This window comes from Temnothorax longispinosus, chromosome 11 (genome assembly GCF_030848805.1).
Source record: "Temnothorax longispinosus isolate EJ_2023e chromosome 11, Tlon_JGU_v1, whole genome shotgun sequence".
Taxonomy (NCBI): Eukaryota; Metazoa; Arthropoda; class Insecta; order Hymenoptera; family Formicidae; genus Temnothorax; species Temnothorax longispinosus.
In genome coordinates this window covers 12285865-12306859 of record NC_092368.1, presented here as the reverse complement: position 1 = coordinate 12306859, position 20995 = coordinate 12285865, and the positions used below count along the sequence as shown (strand labels likewise).

At 35.0% G+C, this 20995-nt stretch overlaps 2 protein-coding genes across 4 annotated transcripts; both read right to left on the bottom strand.

Annotated features, from left to right (window-relative positions):
* Positions 1 to 684: 684 nt before the first annotated feature.
* Yod1 (Yod1 deubiquitinase) lies at positions 685 to 9309 on the bottom strand. The gene is made up of 4 exons (XM_071794398.1): positions 8608 to 9309; positions 7168 to 7324; positions 6568 to 6884; positions 685 to 3925 (listed from the first exon to the last, which is right to left on the bottom strand). The coding sequence occupies exons 1-4, from the start codon at positions 8848 to 8850 to the stop codon at positions 3707 to 3709; spliced, it is 936 nt and encodes a 311-aa protein (XP_071650499.1). The 5' UTR covers positions 8851 to 9309; the 3' UTR covers positions 685 to 3706.
* A 2648-nt stretch (positions 9310 to 11957) lies between these two features.
* Positions 11958 to 20772, bottom strand: LOC139821962 (thioredoxin domain-containing protein 11). Of its 3 annotated transcripts, XM_071793409.1 has the most exons (10): positions 20170 to 20772; positions 19086 to 19296; positions 18779 to 19009; positions 18305 to 18511; positions 18040 to 18237; positions 14777 to 15216; positions 14379 to 14697; positions 13978 to 14214; positions 13548 to 13741; positions 11958 to 13339 (listed from the first exon to the last, which is right to left on the bottom strand). In XM_071793409.1, exons 1-10 carry the CDS (start codon positions 20391 to 20393, stop codon positions 12838 to 12840), a joined length of 2763 nt encoding a protein of 920 aa, XP_071649510.1. In that variant the 5' UTR covers positions 20394 to 20772; the 3' UTR covers positions 11958 to 12837. The 3 variants fall into 3 exon arrangements, with proteins under 3 accessions (XP_071649510.1, XP_071649511.1, XP_071649512.1); XM_071793410.1 differs by lacking the exon at positions 20170 to 20772 and having other exon boundaries at positions 18779 to 18969; positions 19086 to 19226; XM_071793411.1 differs by lacking the exon at positions 20170 to 20772 and having other exon boundaries at positions 18779 to 19035; positions 19086 to 19214.
* Between the last annotated feature and the right edge of the window lie 223 nt (positions 20773 to 20995).

The following is a 20995-nucleotide window of genomic DNA, read 5'->3' as shown; positions in this document are numbered from 1 at the left end:
AAAATTCTTTTTTCTGATTGGTCGATCAAATGCTTCAAAGCATTTGTAGAGTCACGTTGACCGTAGCCTTTATGTACCAAAAAAGATGCAACAATTAAAGCGGGGAGCACACACTTCTGCATAACGCATAATGCGTAAGCATAAGAAAATTGATTGGTCCATACACATGTGCATAAGAAAATAGACCAATCAGTTTTCTTATGCTTACGTATTATGCGTTATGCAGAAGTGTGTGCTCCCCGCTTTAAGTCAATCCAGACGAACTTGCATAACGCATAAACATAAGCATAAGAGATTTGATTGGTCCATATGCATGTGCATAAGGAAATAGACCAATCCGTTTCTTTATGCATATGGTTATGCACTTATGCAAGTTTGTCTGGATAGACCTTTAAGGCCATCGCACACCATAGGCTGCATAAGCATAGCATAAGAGCGCTGGACCAATGAGCATCTTATGTAAATCAATATGGCGACTTTATGCTGGATGCTCATTGGTTTAGCGGTCTTAAGGTGGAAGCACATAAAATTGCAGGAGCCATGAGCAGAATGCAGAAGCCATATGCGCATGCGCGATGGTATCTGTAAAGCCCCTTGCACAATGCCAGGCAACAGGCAATAGGAACAGGGAATAGAAATCAGAAATCATGTATAAATGCAGAATAAACAGTGACACAGGCAATAGACACAGAGTTTTTTTTTTTTATTCAATATAAAGAAAAGACCGTGGGGGTACCCATGTGGTCATAGTAGCAAAACCGAAATCTAAATTGCATCACATCAAAACAAAAGACACTTCGACTAAATCAACATGGACGCCTCAATAAAAGCGTCCCAAACAGAAGTTAACTGCGTAATAAAACTCGTATACTCTTATAACTCTGAACTCGAAACTATGTGTAAGTGTATGAATGTATGTATATTTGTTCGTGTATGTCCGCGGTGTTAGGAACTCGGTATTGCCGTAGGTACGTTAAGCCCAAGGAACTGCGCGGATCACTTCCCCCTGCGGCCACACAGAGTTTCCGTCACGTTGGAAATTCTGTGCCTATTGCCTATTGCCAACCAATCATAACATTTGAATTTTTTAGGTTGTAATTAACGATTTTTTGGTTATTTCCTGTTCCTATTGCCTGTTGCCTGGCATTGTGCAAGGGGCTTTAAGGCCTTCACACACAAATCGACGGAAGACGTAAGACGTAAATCGTAAGGAAATCCACTAATCAGAGTCGACTATTCCCCTCTTTAAGAGGGAAGAAGAGGGGAATAGTCGACTCTGATTAGTGGATTTCCTTACGATTTACGTCTTACGTCTTCCGTCGATTCGTGTGTCCGGGGCTTTAGAGCTCTTCAGATACCATAGCGCATGCGCATATGGCTTCTGCTTTCTGCTCATGGCTCCTGCAATTTTATGTGCTTCCACCTTTATGCTACGCTTATGCTAAGTTATGCATTTTGTGCGCGATGGCCTTTAAGCGGGGAGCACACACTTCTGCACAACGCATAATGCGTAAGCATAAGAAAACTGATTGGTCTATTTCTTTATGCACATGTGTATGGACCCTTTTGCTCTACGCGAAATTTCTGTCCTCGCTGAGCTGGCCTTAGTTCTATTTACACAATATTGTTTCTACATGTTGTCCTTAGTCCGCCTGGGTATCATTTTATACACATAAACTGCAGTATTTTTGTTATTGTCGTCAGATGACAGCTGTATGTGCCCAAATTAGTAAAATTTTTAATTTTTTTTTGTTCCCGATATGAAATCGTGTGTCGCGGACTAGATTTTGTACGTACTTTAATTCTGTAAAAGAATTTTGCAATTCGGTAAAGCCAATTCAAAGATTTCTTATAATACAAAAATGTCGGTAACTACCTGCCACTAGGTCCCCTTAAATATAGGAATATTCCTATATATATATATATATATATATATATATATATATATATGTTTATGGCTGGTATTCATAGGCCGGTATTCATAGTCGGTTCTTATATTTAAGACCATCTTAAGTACAATCTTAAGATGTCATGAACCAATCACAGAGCCGTATTAGCATCTTAAGACATTACTTAAGACGGTCTTGAATACCGGTTGGTTATTCTTATATTTTAGATTTTACTTAAGACGGTCTTAAATATAAGACCTGATTATGAATACCGCCCATAAGTGCAAAATCATCCCCCAGGTAGCATTAATGTCTAAAAGACATCATAAAGATGTCTTTAAGATGCCAGAAATCTTAAAGATGTCTTTATGATGTCTTTTAGACATTAATTGCTACCTGGGCTTGGACGGTGTTCATGCTGAACTTCGCATGTTTAAGATCGCCGGCCTCATATTTTAAATTATCTCAATAAGTACAATCTCGAGAAAACTTATGCGTAAGATTATACCTGATTATACTATGAATATCATCGTGGCACTCGGATGACGAATCTCGCGTGACTTCAGACGTGAAATTGCAGACTGATAAAATTACAGATTTCTACTTTTTCAAAAAAATGTGAAGATTCAAGGAAATCGTCGGATCCATGTCTTTTGAGACGAGCAATCTGAGATCGCAGATAATGATGTTTAATCAAAATCAGTAATTTGTGTATTATGTGCATTAACAATCCTTAACATTAAACAAATTCGCATTAAGGTAGTTCGATGATGAACAACTTTTGCCAAAAGTAATAGGTTTTATTTTTTATATCGAAAAAAGGAACTCTCCTAAATCGATTAAGCCTAGAAAAAAGATAATTCACCGTCCCGTTCTCAAGATATTTAATTTTAAAATTAGGTGATTTTAATGATTTTAACATTGATCTAATAGGAAAAGAGGTTATTTTCTTATGAATAACACGAGTTTGCGAAAAATCTTTTGCCAAAAATGTCTGAACAATATATATCGATGGAAAGAGGACACTGTGAGGAAGCCTATAGTTGAAGGTGAACACGATCCACCGTACAGTTTTTTTTTAATTAATAATTAAAGTTGAAAACTAGTCAAGCGACGCGTTAACACACACTTTATTTAATCTATTTCAGGCAAAATATTATTCTACAACGAAAAAATTATTTACTAATGGTCTTTTTACGTTGTTACGAAGCTTTGCGATGCGTTATTCTATTTTTTTATAATCATAAAAATAAAAAAATTATAAACATTGTTTTGACTTCAGCCCTTCATCATCGAACTACCTTAATGATATTATTATTTGCAAGCGCCTCGCTCAAGTAGAAAAAGATATTAGCTCTCTCGTACTTTTAGCTGTAAAACGGCAATCTTTCAGTCCTAAACAGTATTTCTAGAAAGTACAATTTTTTGCCCTAATACAAATATAACAATATATCGCATAAAAACGTAATTCGGACTATCAATAAAAAGGTCAATTAAATATAATGATTACCTAGAATATATAATACATAATTTATGAATATAATTTGTAAAAATATCACACACACTTCCGTACCTTCGAGCACAGAATTTCCCGTCGTTTGAATTCCGTTGCACAAAGAATTTGTTATAATAAGCGCTTGAATTAAAATTGATTAAAATTATAATAGCGTACGATGAGAATAAATAGATAAACCGAGAGATCCCCGAACGTTCCAATCGAAGAAAATAACCGTCAAAAGTCATTCTATACTGTTTAAAGTCAAGGATAGTCACCAGAGAATTAGATCATATATGATATATGGGCTGTTGATACATGGCTACGCTGCTACTTCACCAAAATTCTTGTGACCGGTGTCCTTGGCGTGCTGCTGTGCTGCCGCTTGTCCGCTTAGCATGACTTTACAGTCAATACACATCAGGGTAAATTTTTGCACATCCGTGAACTGGCGACTCAATCTTGCCTCTTTCGCAAGTTGAGCGGCTTCTAGAAGCACTCTCTCATCCTCGGTGGGAAATATCGTTTGGATACTGCCACCCTGATAAAGAAAATGCATTAAAGTCAAAATTATAAAGTTTACAAAAGACTGATAGAATTCTGTGTTGAAAGATAAATGTAAAAAAAAAAAAAAATTGAGTCTTCTTAGTTTTGATATAATTTAACCCTTCGAGGCCATACCTCTTTTCTAATACGTCCCAGCTACACTGGGATGGTCACTACCCCAGACGGATTCAGTCTCATAATTTAAATTAATGCACGTAAAAATTCATTAAAACATCTTAAGGAGATCCTGGATCGATGGCAATGACCGATATTTATAGGTGTATGATTTTCTTCGAATTGGCTTTACAGATTTGAAATCCCTTTAATTTATGATATTCCTTTAATTCGCTAATTAATTTGGCTAAAATTTAGGAAAAACCGTTTCAAAGCAACTGCTTTGACAAGGAAAGCTGCTTTGAAACGGTTTTTCCCAAATTTTAGCCAAATTAATTAACGAATCTCATTAAATTTATGCTCGTTTTAATCAGTAAGATCAGCCGCAACCCGGTACAGAGCCGGTTTTCCATTTTGGCTCTTAAAAATTTATAATAAATAAAATACGGACTCGCAGCTAAGCCAACCCGACAGAGGTCTCCACCGTGTCTCCTGCCGACCCTTGGGTGTTGTTAAAAAATATGTATGGTGCAGAACCCGGAATGTGCTCGATGAACAAAAATATTGTAATTTTTAGTCGCGATAAGGAATATACACCAAGCCCACACCGGGATGGTCACTACCCCTATAATAATTTTCAAATGTTTACCAAACATAACTAACATGAATAAAAGTATCTTCGCTCGTCTGAAGCAAAAGCTAATCGTATGTTTCGGCCTTTATTACGAGCGGTATTCAAGTGTTAATAAAGAATTTTACATTAACTTGTGATCCGTTTTAATTCGTAGCCAACGTTTCGACCTACTTGGTCTTCTTCAGGGCAACTATTGTTACATTCAAATAAATAAATTAATGTCTATTGGAGCTCACATAAGAAAATTATATACAATAACATTAAATTTTGATAGTCATCGTCAGTGATGCGTCACGCAAACAAAGGTCAAAGTCATGCTCAAATTAGCGCTGTCATCAAGCACACATTAAAAAGTTACCGATTACATTATCGCGGTTGACAAATTCGTATTCTTTACTTTCCTCGCAGCAGCAGTCCTCCATAGGAATAAATTGCATCTTATCGGTGGTCCTCTGTAGGATTGGAATGCATTTATCAGCTATGTTCGGCGTCTGAGTTTGTCGTTGTTTGTCATATGTTATGTAGGAGTAGATTCAGTCAAGCTCTTGTTCGCGCGACCATACTTAGTAGCAACTATATTTCAAATAGAAATAGTTAATCACATGGTTAGTATTGTAATTAAACGATAAAGAACTTACATAAGTGGTCACGTTAACGGGTCTTATGTTTTAACGAACGTATCTCCAAACCAATGTGTTTCGTATCGAGGACGTACTGCTAATGCGAGAGCAAAGTATATTAGATGGTCGACTCCGTACAGTCAATGTTTATGTTTATAGCTAGATAGTTCACTTAGAATGTCAAAGTAGGCCCTATCCAACAATTCGGTATCTTTGTTCAAGTTAATTCCATTGGTCTGTTCCTTTATGCGGATCATCTCAGAGATAATTCTTTTTTTATAATTACCCTCATAATCTAGAATTCGTGTTTCCTCCCAATTAAACAAATGGTTAAGAGCGGTAATGTGTTCCGAGACTACCGAATGCTTGGACGGGTCTAAATTAAGGCTCCTGGGTACGGTGGCGCCGTACCGTCGCGGCAGAAATAAGAACCTCTCCTCTCACTCTCTCCAATGGAGAATTCTGTCTTGTGACATGTTGACAACCTATTTTGCGTTACGTTAAATTTCTTTATTATTCGCTCTGTACTTATGCTAGTTATAGCGTTAGTTTAACGTATTCGTGAAACTCGTAAAATTGACCGTATGGTAAGATTTGCAAGAAATACATATGCGGAAGAAACATTCTCCACTCCTTTCGATAGTCGAAAACGGCTTGTTTTTCCGTATGTTTAGGCTTCGTTTTATGGCTGTTTGTTTATTGTCGAGAGAAAAGGATAGTATCCGGTCAATTTTAGAAGTGTGCTGAAACGATCTATAGTGATTTTTTATTGAAATGTCTTTTTATTTCGGAAAATACCGCAACATAAAATAGGTTAATTTCTCGCCTCGATAGAGAGAGAGATTCAATATGGCCGCGGACTACCCAGGAGCCTTAACATTGTATTTATGCTCCCTCAGTCTGGTATTTAGCTGTCTTTTAGTCCTGAAGAAGACCAAGTAGGTCGAAACGTTGGCTACGAATTAAAACGGAAGTTTTACAAGTTTTACGAATTAAAACACAAGTTAATGTAAAATTCTTTATCAACACCTGAATACCGCTCGTGATAACTGACATGGCTTAAAGCCTTTCTACTGCATGGATCTTTGAGAGAGAGACCCAACTAAGGATTCTGGGTGAAGGGACACTGATTATAAAGCCTATCTTAAAAATATTGGGCCCTGAATTTTTATTGGGGTGGCCGCCACCCCATATGGCCTCGAAGGGTTAAAAATATACGATAAAATCGAGAAAAAATAAAATTTTTAAGTATTGACATAAAAAATTTACATCAAGCGGCTCCAAGTAGAGAGGGTCATAATGGATTCCATCAAATATGAGGAAGACCCGTTGAGCGTAATGTTGGTCCTCGCCAAACCTATTGATGATCGCGTTAATGCTATCGATTACCGCTATCTCCAAACCATAAAACTTAGACAGAATCGACAACTCTATGGCGCCACCCCAAGCGTCAGATTTGAGGATCCACTCACAATATTCAACATTGGGTCTACCTAGAAATGCCTCGGAGTATTCATTCGGGTCTGCCGCTACCGCATTTGCTATAATTTCTCTCATAAAACTGGCGCAGCTAGTGTCCACTTTTCCTGAAGAAACACAAATTAAATAATTATCATAATTTACAGTTTTTGAGTTTACATTTGTTTTTCCTTTTTCGATTTTGAAATATATGCAATTTTTATTTAGCCTTGATACTTTTAGGTACTTGTATACTTAAATCATATTTTTAAAAATAATATTTATTTTTAAAATTATATAAATTATATGCTCTTCTTTGCATCTTTAAACTTAAGAAAATTATTTGGATATATTCTACCTTTGATGGATTGCATCATATTCTAACGTTTTTATCTCCTAGTGCTTGCTCACCATTCAGGACGTAACCCACGCTGGTAAAGAGACAGGAATTATCTGCAGGTACAACCTTCCTCATAAGGACACCTGGAGCATTAGCAAAGTTGTCCTGGTCAACGATATGCGACCGTCCGAGATTGTCCAGTCTCTGCTCATGTCTATTGAACACGATCTGCATGTGATGTTCATATAAGAGATTCTTTTCTTGACTTTTTTAGACATTGAATGGGTTTCAAGCAAAATAAATAAATAAAATCATAATTTTAATGTGACAAAAATTATTTGTTATGTATTCAAGCTTAAATAGAGATAGGAATAAATGAAATGGATAACTCTAGTGTGTACAATTTTTATGTACAGATTTCAACTTTGATCAATGTCTCTATTTCTTGTCTTGTAAAGGTAAAGAATTTTTATGAATGACGGATTAAGGAAGGTGGTTGGTGTCATGGCACATTATGAGGCAGGCGGCAAGGAGAAAAAGCCTATAGGTGCGTCGCGATCAAATTTTTCATCACGTGAAATAAACAAGTTAAGGTTTTAAGGTGATCCTGGAGCCGTTTGTATTACCGACCAAATTCTATATCTGTCCTTGTATAGACAATGATGATAGACAAGGATAGACATGGTTATAGGTTAGAATTTCTTCGAAGCTCTCATTTTTATTCCAGGCTTTCAATCTCAATTTCAAAGGTACGTTATTGTTTGTGCACGTTTTCTAAAGAGTGGGAACATTTCATTTCGTACATATTACTTATATACAACTGTTTATATTAGAAAATGAGGTTATTTTTACATTTTTTTCAATTGTTACTAATTATTTTACATTCTCACTCTTCATTAGTACCTATACTTTACTCCTGTAAAAGGATTTTGCGATCTATAAAGCCGTTTCAAAGAACGAGCTTTGACTGTTTGTCGGTATCCAGGATCCCCTTAAATCGTTGTTTGTACAATTGAAACTCAAATACATTAATATCTACATTGAAATGTGGCAACATGCTGTTTTATTTTTACAATTTCTTGATAACTATGTAGACAAATTATTTCAGTCTTTGTAAAAGTCCTTCCTAAATATGTAAAGAGTTATTTGCATCTATTTTCATTAAATTCTTATCATTTTTAATATACTTTCGAGAGTTACATTACAGGTAACATTTTTGCTATGTCACCAGTGTTCAAGAGTATAACTTCAATATAATTAATTACTCGACAACTATGCAGACAATTATCTTCAACTTTGGCATGGACAACAAATTCCCATAAACAAATATCCTCCATAAATTTGAACTAATTCTTATCATTTTGATTTGAGCAACCACTCTCCTTAATGTGACCACGAATTACATAATATTTTGTATATTTGCTTGCTCAGACATATAGGTACTCAACAAACCAATGCTATATATTCTTTTTATATCATTTCCTGTGGTCTCAGGAGTTGACGAGACAAACCTGTTTCTCTTCAACGATAAGGGTGTCTCCGGAGATGATACCGGCGCGTTCAATCGTGGCGTCGGCCGCGTTTAGGTCGATAGGTTTCGGCGGAAAGCCGACAAGTACCTGGAGGGCAGCGGTTGGTACACCAGTGAGTTCGGCGAGCTTCGCCTTCAGCTGCGATACTTTATCGTGGGCCGTGAGACCATAAACAACCTTTTGACCTGTTTTGGTTTTCACTCGGAGCACGAAACTCGCCATGACCGTCAGTCCACTCCCTGCGACTAGAAACGGCCGTGACTCGGACTCGGACGACGTGTATTTCCGCCAATCAGCTGTTTCGCGCGTGCCTTCGCGGCACCTTTATTCTCGTTATCGTTGTTGTTGTTGTTGTTGTTGTTGTCGTTGTCGTTGTCGTTGTCGTTGTCGTTGTCGTCGTCGTCGTCGTCGTCGTCGTCACGGCCAGACCGATCCAATTACGTACGATTGTGCATCGTTTACTGCGATAACTGACAATATCAACAGATAGCGGTAATTGAGAAGGAGGGGCTTTCTCATCGATTTGGCCAAAACTTCACAATTTTGTGTATTTTGATGCGTAAAACATGTGTCTTACAAGTTAAAATTGTCGCTCTTAATTAGGAAAAAAGTTATTAAGTACTCAAAAATTAACAGTTGCGTGGTTAGGATATCTGTCATACCGACCATGGTGGAAGGAACACAGGTGTGCTCTTGCGCATATATTTCTAACAGCCAATGAGAAATTGATGCCAGATACCTCCATCTTGCCGCGGTACAGTTTGAATTTGGCGTTATGTCATTAGTGTATAGGCTGCGGTCAGTGCGGTCCACTTGATGCTACAAATGCTTCGAAGCATTCCTCTTCTCTTTTCTTTCAATGAAGAAATAAGGAAAAGAAGAATGCTCCAAAGTATTTGTGTAGCGTCAAGTGGACCGCAGTCTTACTTATTTATTTTTATGTTTTACTTATTTATTTTTGGGTTTAATTTATATATAAAAAGGACAATTGTTGAAGAATAAATCAGTTTGAAAAATATATTATTAATATTGCATACATACGTATATGATATAATTACACAGTATATAAAAACATACATGTAATGCGTACTTATTTTTTAATATTAGTAATTTTTTTCATTTTTTTTGTTTTCTTCCTTTTATATGCGTCACTTTTTAATTTCTTGTTTAATTCTCGAACACGAATATATGTCCTTGTGCGTATTAAGCATAATAATACTTTGTTTGGTATTTCTAAGCAGTTTTTATCTTGTAATGCGATGATTTTTGAGAGCGGATTTTTTCGGGTTCGCGGCTATATACACACGGCATATATGTACCCGCAATATTTATTTTAATCATCATTTTTCGCCCGGTTATACTAGAATCCTCTCTTAAAAATAAATTCTTACCAAAATTTAATGAATGTCCTGAAGTCGAAGCCTCCATCTGGTCTTCAGACAGTACTACATCCATCGCAGCAGGCATTGCATCTGGCGTTATCGTAGATACATCAAGGCCTGAAAAGATGAACACATTATTAATATATTGTGTAAGCTTAATTAGAAATTTATATTTGAAGTCAGAAAACCATATATAATAATAATACACACTCTTTACTACCGAAGAAGATGCTTGTACACTTTCGCTAGTTGATGAGCCTAAATTTTGCGTGGGGACTGCATCAGGTTTCAATGTACGTTTTTTTGCCGTTGTATGGTCTAAGTTATACGGTTGCATCCACGAAGTCTCTTTGTATGCTGCTGCATCAAAGTGAGCAGAACAGATGCGTCTTCATAATAAATTATTTTTATTGCATGAGTATCAATTCTATCCTATCCCCACAATTAAGCAAGAATGTATTGATTTCATACATACCGTTTATTAAGCAAGAATTTAATTGATTTCATACATACCGTTTTTTATATTGACATTTCTTTTCCACAAGCTGCTTCCCATTTTAATAACAGCTTTACTTTTTTTCGGAAACCGAAAAAAATGAATATTTTTTGAATTCTTTCGAGAATCATTTTTACACGTTTTATAGAACACGTACTCATTGTGATATGTCACAAAGTCACTTGGTACAACCTTAAATGTTTTGAAACGGCTACTTAAAAATGGCTGCATCTGGCATCTGCGCAGAACCGTCTGAAATTCGTCTCGAGTATGAGCACACCTGTTTTCTTCCACCATGATACCGACATAATGCATTGTAGCCAATTGTAGCTCCCTGTATGTACATATGTATGTATGTATGTACAACATACACTATTCGTCATGGGTAGCGACTGTGTTTTTACTTTACACGACTTGAAGGGTTCGACTGTTGCGCTTACCTAGCGGCCCCGAACAGAACCCTTCAAGTCGTGTAAAAACACAGTCGCTACCCATGACGAATTTCATACGGTTCTGCGCAGATGCCAGATGCAGCCATTTTTAAATGGCAATTTCAAAACATTAAGGTTGTACCAAGTGACTTTTGTCACATATCATGATGAGTAAAAAAGTGACGCATATAAAAGAAAGAAAACAAGAAAAATGAGAAAAATTACTAACATTAAAAATAAGTACGCATTACATGTATATGTTTTTATATACTTTGTAATTATATCATATACGTATGCAATATTAATCTCATATATTTTTCAAACTGCAATTTAGTCTTCAACGATTGTCCTTCTTATATATAAATTAAACACAAAAATAAATAAGTAAAACATAAAAATAAATAAGTAAGGCTGCAGTCCACTTGACGCTACAAATACTTTGGAGCGTTCTTCACTTTGATATATTATGTAAGATATATTCATCATTGAAAGCTAACAATGGCCTAGTTTACACCGATCACTTGATACGCGTATTAAATAGTAAATAACTAGTAAATAAGTCTGATTATTGGCTGATCAGTTCAAATATACTATTTGACACGCGTATCAAGAGATCGGTGTAAACTAGGCCAATAAGTGATATGCATTATATAAGTATATATACGTTTCAAATTCGCGCACTTTTGCATGCGCGTGCGGCCACTGAGCATGCGCATGTGACCGCAGGGCATGTTCAGTGGCCTAGTTTACACCGATCTCTTGATACGCGTATCAAATAGTATATTTGAACTGATCAGCCAATAATCAGACTTATTTACTAGTTATTTACTATTTAAACTAGGCCAAGTGTCGCTATATGTCCTCGGACAAATGCGTTTCGAAACCACCAAATATTATACGTCTCACCCCCACTCCCGGCAGCTAAACGATGTGCTTCAAGCTTCTCTCTGCTTCAGTGAAAGAATAGAAGCCTGAAAAATAAAATGGGCAATACAAATAATTAAATTGAATACACATAAATATATACATACAGATTTACTATATAATATTTACATAAATTTACAAATGCTATTGCACCAGCACCAGATGCATCATATAAAATACAAATAAGTATCATGAATTTTTCTTGTATATACTGTGTTACTTTTGATTGGCAAAAATTAATTTTTCATATATTTGATCTTTCAATTCTTTTCGGCAAAACGTTTATCGAGTTTGTCTCCTTTGACTTTTTTTAAGAGTTTTATTGATGTAATTCAATCATGGATGCTATATGGTGACAAGAAATCGAAATTTAAGGCAAGACATCGTAATATAAACGTTTGTGTTTCATATTTTGTCAATTTTAAACATTTTTTTTAACATTTAACTAATTTTGACTAATCGATCAAACTAATGTAAAGAATAAACTAAATATAGATGATAATTCTTAGAATTAATGCAACTAAATGATTAGTAAATCAAGAGTGTATTTAAAGCCTCGCGCGCGTACAATAATTTTGCGCATCCGAGAATATAAATCGCGCATCTAACAGTTTTACATCCAAAATCTTTGCGCATTTACATCTGAAGAAGTACATGCTTTAGGATCTTAAATAGATACTCTGCTTTTATATTCCGTTGATACTCTCTATGCTTACATTATTCGATCTTGTATTTATCGATTTCGTGCACTCTCACTGGAGACCGCATAAAGTTAGGATAACTCTATAGCCATCAGTTCTAGATTTTTACTTCGATTTACTTTTTGCTTCTATTATACTTATAAAAAGTGATAGATCGAGCAAAAAACTTCTCCCTTCACAATTTGGCGTAAATCTGTTATATAGTCGAAAGTATCCCAAAATACTAATATCTATCGTCACGTGGACGTATCTTGATTCGCAAGGCGAAATCTATATCACAATTCGCTTCTTATTCTCTCTCGTTTAATAGTCGCTGCATGTACAACACCCTGAAATTCGTAACTTTGTTTTTCTATTTTCTCGTTTGTTTCTAGCGACCTAATAACGTTGTAATACTTAAAAAACTTTCTTTTAATCAGTTGCGCCTTCTTTCGATCCTTGCTAAGATCAACGGTAGAGCCTAGAATAAAATTCATGTCCCTGATATGCTCTAATTTGAGTAGAATAATTTTACGTTTATTGCGCGCAATTTTCTTATTTAGGAAGTTTAGATGCCGCCTTAACTTCCTATAATCCTGCAGAAGTTGCTCAATAATATCTAAGCACAGCCTTCGGGTTCTAGCAATACACTTATCCGGCGCTTCACCAGTTCCCACCTGACAGATATTGGTCAGAGCTTCGACGTGAGAATCACCGTTCAAGTTCGCCAGCACAAAGTTCAGCAAGTTTGGAATGGTGATAGGAACAGAAAATGGAAACACAGTACTGTCCTCCTTTCTAAAATAAAAATTCAGCAAAAGGAAATATTACAATATATATGAAATAATATATATTTTTAAATCAAAATAAATGTTCTATGGAATCGAAGTCAAAAACAGAGAGAAACAAAAAAAAAAAAAAAAAAAAAAAAAGATATTTTTTATATAAATTTTAAAGAATAACATTTTAACAAATGATTGCAAGAAACTTTTCGCATTTCACGTACCTTTTCGCAGGAAAGAATAAAATAGATGGAAAACGATTCATACTGTACTCCCAAGGCAAATCGTTGTTGTCTCCATCAACTCTGACAAAAGTCAGATGATTCATATTGGATAAGTAATATGCCACTGTTAAGTATACATACGATATAGCACTGCAAAATCCGCAATAAGAGGAATGATACATTATAACAACGTCCTAAAAAAAAAGTTTAATTACATTTGATTTATTATATAGTAGGAAATATAATAATTAGCGATAAAATCTATCTCTCAATATACAGTTTTAACACATTTTTATTTATTTTGCCAAAAATTTATGTATGTCTATCAATCCTGATTATTTAAAGATTAAAGCACCAATATTATTTATTGCATATTCTCATACATATATTGCTAACAAGATGCAATAATCAAGTACTGCATATAACTGACCTTAGATGGATCCAAGATAGTATGCAGAAATGTTTTCGTTGTCAATTCTGGCACACGAATCTTCGGACGCGAATCTGCAGTATTGTTGCTGTCTTCATCAAGCAACTTCCATGCTTTGTAATGCTTTGAATTGTCCGAACGCAATGTTCGCTGTAATAAACCTTGCGTATAATTGTTTATGAAGTCAACGAGAGCGTACTCGCTGAACTCATGTTGCATGACATACTGGCTCTCCAACTGTAACACAAAAAGAAAAATGATAAAAATGTTACAGAAAAAAAAACATGAGACATTTACAACTAGCCAAATCGGCTAGTTTTAAATTATAAAAATTGGCGACAATAAGCATACTATTCTTTCTGTTATTAAAATATATCATTGTTATAAATGACAAAACTTACCGCAGCATCCAAGATGATGACGGTGGTTTTGTTTTTCTGCTTCGAAATATCAATTCCCAGATGTTCTGCAAAATGATAGTAATGCAAACTGTCGATAGCTATCAACGCTAATGTCTTGTTGGTTTTGCAAACCGATTCCTTTAAGCTGATGTTAAACTGCCTTGGAAACTCTCGCGGGAATAATGATGGATGGTAATCATTTCCAGCCATCCATTTTTTGCAATTCTCTTTTAAAAAACCTTTCCTCACTATATTTGCGGATCGCGAATCGGTTTCTTCCTTCAATAATGATGGTTTATATTCTATACCTGCATGCAGCCTTAAAACAATAATTTCTTTTTTTGAATAAATTGTTTTACAACGATTTATATCTGCATTTATATGTAAATATATATTACTTCTTTAATTTTGACTCTTCCTGTAATTTTATTGATACATAATTTTTGTTATAATTATATATCTGTTTCTCATGTTGTCCAATCATAACGGGAATTGTAAATACATCGGTATCTTTGCAAACATCATCGAATTTTTTAGAAATGACTGTACATATTTCTTTCTCTAATGGATTCATCACCTTCGTCTTGCACAAAAGACATTTATTCGTTGCTACGTTCGCACAACAGCTATTGTTGATCCACTGCTGAATCGATATGCTAGTAACTGATTCCTTGATTTGCTTAGTAAAAGTTTTGTTTTTCTTTAGATCGGCGCATTCTTGATTCTTAGAAAAGTGTCGGATCACCGCTGTACGTCGTTTTGCTTCAAGACGTGCAACTATATCCTTCACCGACATACTATCCGCGCAGTTGTAATACTGTAAGCCGATCTTTCTTATCTGTAGAACAAAAACACTTCGATATAAGTCATACAATTATTTGCTACAAAGAAATATATATTCTATAAGAATATTTATTATTTTAGTATATACATTATATTATAAATAATAAAACAGTTAACTTATTGTTAGTACATGAAAGTTGATCATAATATTCTTTCCAAGTTTGTAAACAAGTATCTTCCTGACTCTTATAAATATTCGACAAGGAGAACTTGTGAACTGTGGAACGCAGATGAACCATACATTAACAGTGTGTAGGGGAAATCCCCTGAATATATACCTAAATTATTATTGACTATTGGCCAGCCATTTAAGAGTTTAAGAGTTTAATAAAAAGAGTTATTAAAATGAACTTTTAATTTGACATCTACTGTAGTGCTCGATTGTTGGCCTTTATTCCTATTTAATTTAATTTAATTTAATAAAAAGAGATTTGAGCATTATGTATGAATTTACCATTGTAGTAAGATCATTCACAGCTTTTTTACCATATATAATACCTGCACAACGATACCGAAACTGTCGTTAAGGAGTTAGAGAATCCCCGTGCTGGTATAAAAAAAGTAATACATTCTACTCATAAAACATTTTTCAAAATTCAAATAGCGGTCCCCGGGCTAAAAATTTGAAAAATAAAGTTCCCAATGCTTCAGTAATTCTTCATTTTTCAAGTCGCTAAACCTATACCGGAAACACAAAAAATTCATTGCGCTATACCTGATAACAATAAAAATATGAATGTGAAAATATTCTCTCAATGTAATGATGTCAAATCATATAAAATAATTAAAAATAAATTAAAAATAAATAAATAGTATAAACGTTATATAATATGGCATAATTTTTAGATATATTTTTTATTTATTTTATGTTTATTTTTAATTTTTAATTTAATTAATTTATTTTATTTTCAAATAAATCTAATTATAATGCCAAAATGTCGAGGCTGCCAAATTGTCATCCCGATATTCGTCGGTCTTGCGAACAGTGTACAAAGAAATAAAGTAAATAATAATTTCAAATATTTCTATTGAGTTGAGTAAAGTGTGCAAGAGCTGTTTTGACATGCAACGTCCGTGAGTGCGCAAAATTTCGACAAGCACACTAGTGAACTTTAAACCTTTTCCGTTTAAACACTGTAGCAGCCTCGACATTTTGGCATTAGGATTTTTGTCTCCAAATGACAAGATTAAGAGTTGATCCGCTTTTTATGGTACACCCTGTATGTATGTATATATATATGTATATATATATATGTAAGGGAAAATTAGTTGTTAATTCATATATTTCTTATCCATCAAATTACCACGTTATATTATATTAAAAGTCAACAATTTTAACTATTTAAAAATGTATTTTTTAATGCTTACTCACAAAATAATTAAAAAATTATTATAGTACAATCTCGCTAATCCGGTACGTCCAATAATTCGACACGCGGCTTACGCGACCCCGTGGGCAAGAGGCACGGGGACAGGTTTAACGCTCACATGTATTCATCTAATCATTAGTGACCGTTAGACTATCGCCAATGCAGCATTGTTGATGATTCCGCGAAAATACATCGCCGCTTTTCTAGTTTTATTTTGTTTGCTGTAAATTTCGAAGTTTTTAAAATGCCCAATTATTTTATTTACCTCCTATATTCCTTACATTCTACTAGTCCGACAAACCCATTAACTCGGCACAACCTGGTTTTTAATAGCGCCGTATTAGCGAGATTCTACTGTACTTTATAAAAAAAAAAAAAAAGTTGGAAGAAAAATCTACACAATGCTGAAATCTTTTTTTCCTTTTTTTTTGTTAATAACTCCTAAATAACTGGCTAATAGTCAATAATATTTTAGGTATATATATTCAAAAAACTTCTCCCTACAAACTGTTAATGTATGGTTTATATCCGTGTTTCGCAGTGCCCAAGTTTTCCTTATAAGATAGGGATTCCCAATTTACGGCCTGCGGACCAAATTTGACCCCCCTCTCCCCCCCATAGTTTTATATTCGGTCCGGATAAAACTCCTTCCCTCCTTGTCTGTTCTTTAAAATAGATAATTTTTTATAAGCGATCATTATGTTCACAATAGAGTTCAATTCAAATCATTTAATTTGATATTATATTTGTTAGGTCTATTTTGTTTAGTTTGCAATATAAAAAGGAGTGACCAATTATGATAGAACTGCATTTTGTATGTATATATGCATATGTATACATATATACATATATACGATCATCCAATGCCTAGTTTTGCTGAAATGGCTAAAAGTAAATAATCTTGAATGATCTTAGAAGACCCATGTCCTATATATATATAGGTCAATGAACTCGTCTTGGAAGAGATTGAGTGTTTAACTAAAAAGAAAGGAGTTTAAAAAAAAGATCTTGAAATTTTGGAGAATCTCTACTTAGATTTGTGTCCATCATAAGATGTCCCCTCGAAACAGAGTAAGTTCTATTTAAAACATTTTTTTCAAATAACGAATAGTTTGGGATAATTATATGTAAAGATGAAAATGAGATACCCTGTATATCGTTGTGTGCGCTTTCAATTCTGCAGTTTTGTCGTTACTACGCTGAACTTTTATAATATAAAAGAATTTGAAAATAAAGATATTTCGTTTTTGTTTTTCAAAAATAAAACTTATCTATCCTTCCCCTGGTTATTATAAAGATCTTAATATAACCCTCTGCAGACAAAAAAGGATGGGAATCCCTAAACTAAGCCATCATATAGATCACAAACGATTATTTTTGGATTAATAATAGATATTTATGGATTAGGAAATTGTTTCCAAAAAACAGACAAAAAGTTAATAACGAACCAGATTGTAAACATAATTTTCCGTATGAAGCGGATTTCGTGGTGTAAAGAGAAATAAAACTGGTCCTTCACGGAGATAGGGCGCGAGAGTGAGCGCTTTGATTCCAGGCGGCTGTAGCCAGAGAGACGGTTGATGAACAGAATTGCTGATCCAATTCAGGATGTTCTCGGAAGTCCACTCATTGCCTTCCGGATAGCTCTAAGTTTTTAAAGCTGGTGCATTATGTAAGATAGAGAATAGAGAAATTCGCGTACCGCATACTTACTAAAGATTCATTCCACATGAGCAAGCTTGCCGATGGAAACTTGTAGACTCCGTAATGTAATTTGCTGGATGATGCGCTAGTCACTATAGCAAATACCAATTCTCTATTAGGATCTCTTTCCAATGACCGTATTGCGGCTTTATAAAACTCCTTGTATCCAGGAGTTCTATCCAATCGTGTAAAATTAAAATATCCAACGACTACTGCCTGTAAGTTATCAGAGTAATTAATCATTAATTATATTATTAGTCCTCAATCCATTGTACCTCGATTATTGAAATTAGCGTATATTAAATTTTTCCCAATTTATTTTATATGTTAAATTAAGATAAACTAAGTTTTACTTTGAATGACAACTAATATTAAATATCTCTATAAATAAAATTAAAACACAAACAAAATTTTCTTATTTTTATTATTTCTCAAATAAAAGAAAAATTCTGGAAAATAAATTTTTTTTAAATTTATACTTACATCGTAGGCAACTAATAATTCCATTAGTTGTTCTTTATGTGTTATTCTAATAATAGGATTCATAAGTGCATCGAGGAAACGAATCATATATGGTGCTGTACGAATTCCTCTGTAATTAATGCCAGAATCTCTGGATGGATACAACATCAACACTGGATAACCATGGATTTTATTATACTGCGCTCTGCATTCTGAATCGGGATGCCAACAATTAATGGCTGCGAAGAATATCTAAGAACACACATAGTGCCCAAATGCTTATGAATACGCAAGGAGAGATATAGGATCCTGGATCACAATTTTGTACCTGTGGATGATAAAACCGAGCAACGCTTTCAAATTCATATCGAAGCGCCTGGCTTTCCGCATCCCAGGGTGCATAATACATAACAAAGCTGAAATCCGCTTGTGTTATCCTCTCGATCATCGCATCTAGATGACCCTTATAGAAGTCCAATATCAGAGAATTCTGACCAAAGAAAGGTTTCGCTATGGGAGGCCTGGAGAGTCTGGGTGGTCTACAAAATCCACAGTATTAGCACACCCAGATGTTAACGATGCATTAAAAATATGTGTATGGTGTCCGATTTCAGGTTTTAATAACCAAACTGTACCAGTGTTCTATGAATAAAAATAAGAAAAAATAAATTATGCTGCAAAAAAAATCTGTTTCTTATTATTAATCAAGCACAGTATAACTTTACTAATGTTCCACTTAAAAATATTGGCTGTTCTTGTCATTGACTAGTGACTACTGGGTTCATTTCGTCCTTTACAAATTCATTATGAACAACATCTATTTCATGGAGTACATACAAATGGTACAAGAGATTATTCTTTATAAAGAATTCTATAGACTGATAAAGCAACAATTATGAGAGGTATTGGTTGCGTTCAGCCGATACTCCGCTAGCCTAGCAATTGTGAGCAGTCACTCGTTTCCTCTCCTTTTAATCCATTGGGTCAAAAAAGAGGAAACGAGCGACTGCTCGCGATTGCTAGGCTAGCGGAGTATCGGCTGAACGCAGCCATTATTTTTAATTTTTCCAATAAATACATCAAAGCATTCAATTAGATGGTTGTTTTATGTAATCCTTTGACCTTCAAAATCACCAGATTGTTAGATTTTTACTGTTTTTGTTGCAATTTCTTAATAAAGCTTTTATGAACCTATATTTATATAAATTTTTTTTCTCATTCTTACCTGTAAAACACATTGGCGTAACTTGGCCGTTAAAAACCTAAAATACTCTGCAAAAATACTGTGTGTATGTGTGTGTGCGTGTGTGTATGTACATATATTATATATATATATATATATATATATATATATATATATATATATATATATGTTTGTTTGTATATACACATGTATATAACCTAAAACTCACGAGCTGTGCAGAGCAGCCATAGCGGTAAAAGTAATCGTAAAGAGGAAACAGATAATTTCGTAGGAGAACATTTTGGCGACCAGCCGTTCCTCTATCGCCAGCTTCTCCTTGGCCACGTCGTTACTTGGTTCGGACGTGGATGTTGACGTGATCTGGCGTGATAGGTTATCGGCATTTCTCGGCGAGCTCGTCTCGCGCTCCTCGCTAGACACTCGCCCAGCCATCGCCTATCGTCACCGGTGTTTACCGCATCGCTGTTGCTCTCGTGCTTTTCCTCGATCCCCTTCCCCCCCAGCCCTGTTAATCGCGCAATTATTCTTATTTATTCAATTACAAGGGCAATTAGTTTTCACCATCCCCCTTCTTCCAAGTCAATTAACCGTAGAATAGACCACTGAAATATGGGTCTTCACACACGAATTTTAGGCGCGTTCAGCAGACACAACTGTTGCACAATTGTTGAGTTCGGGCCTAAGCAGAATGGCTGTGTCTTATGTAATGCACAATGCTGTATGTATGTACATACAAGTCTTCAAGCGCGAGAAGAATAATCGACTGTGATTGGTTTATTTTCTTACGGCCTTACGATTATGGCTAAATCTTTGTTACGTGCAATGGCCTTTACCCTTTTTCGTGGTTTGCGTCGATCCGTACTGCGCATCGCGGAGTACCAAGTTTTGGCGGAGACCAATCAAAGGATTTTTATATATGTGGTAGTGCAAAATCGGTGTGACGCTTGGTACGTGTGGTAGACGCCACAGAGGTTAATTTTCGGTGAAATATTGCATAAATCAGACGCCAAAATGAATAAAAGCAAAAATCACCT

Excerpts from the sequence above, each read along its gene's own strand:
- Yod1 (XM_071794398.1), bottom strand. The coding sequence starts at position 8,850 with ATGGCGAGTTTCGTGCTCCGAGTGAAAACCAAAACAGGTCAAAAGGTT. Across the intron at positions 6,885-7,167 it reads CGTGGGTTACGTCCTGAATG|GAAAAGTGGACACTAGCTGC; the intron begins GTGAGCAAGCAC and ends GTGTTTCTTCAG. Across the intron at positions 3,926-6,567 it reads TCTACTTGGAGCCGCTTGAT|GGTGGCAGTATCCAAACGAT; the intron begins GTAAATTTTTTA and ends TTTCTTTATCAG.
- LOC139821962 (XM_071793409.1), bottom strand. The coding sequence starts at position 20,393 with ATGGCTGGGCGAGTGTCTAGCGAGGAGCGCGAGACGAGCTCGCCGAGA. Across the intron at positions 18,238-18,304 it reads TCATGTGGAATGAATCTTTA|AGCTATCCGGAAGGCAATGA; the intron begins GTAAGTATGCGG and ends TTAAAAACTTAG. Across the intron at positions 13,340-13,547 it reads TTATTCTTTCCTGCGAAAAG|AAAGGAGGACAGTACTGTGT; the intron begins GTACGTGAAATG and ends TTTTTATTTTAG.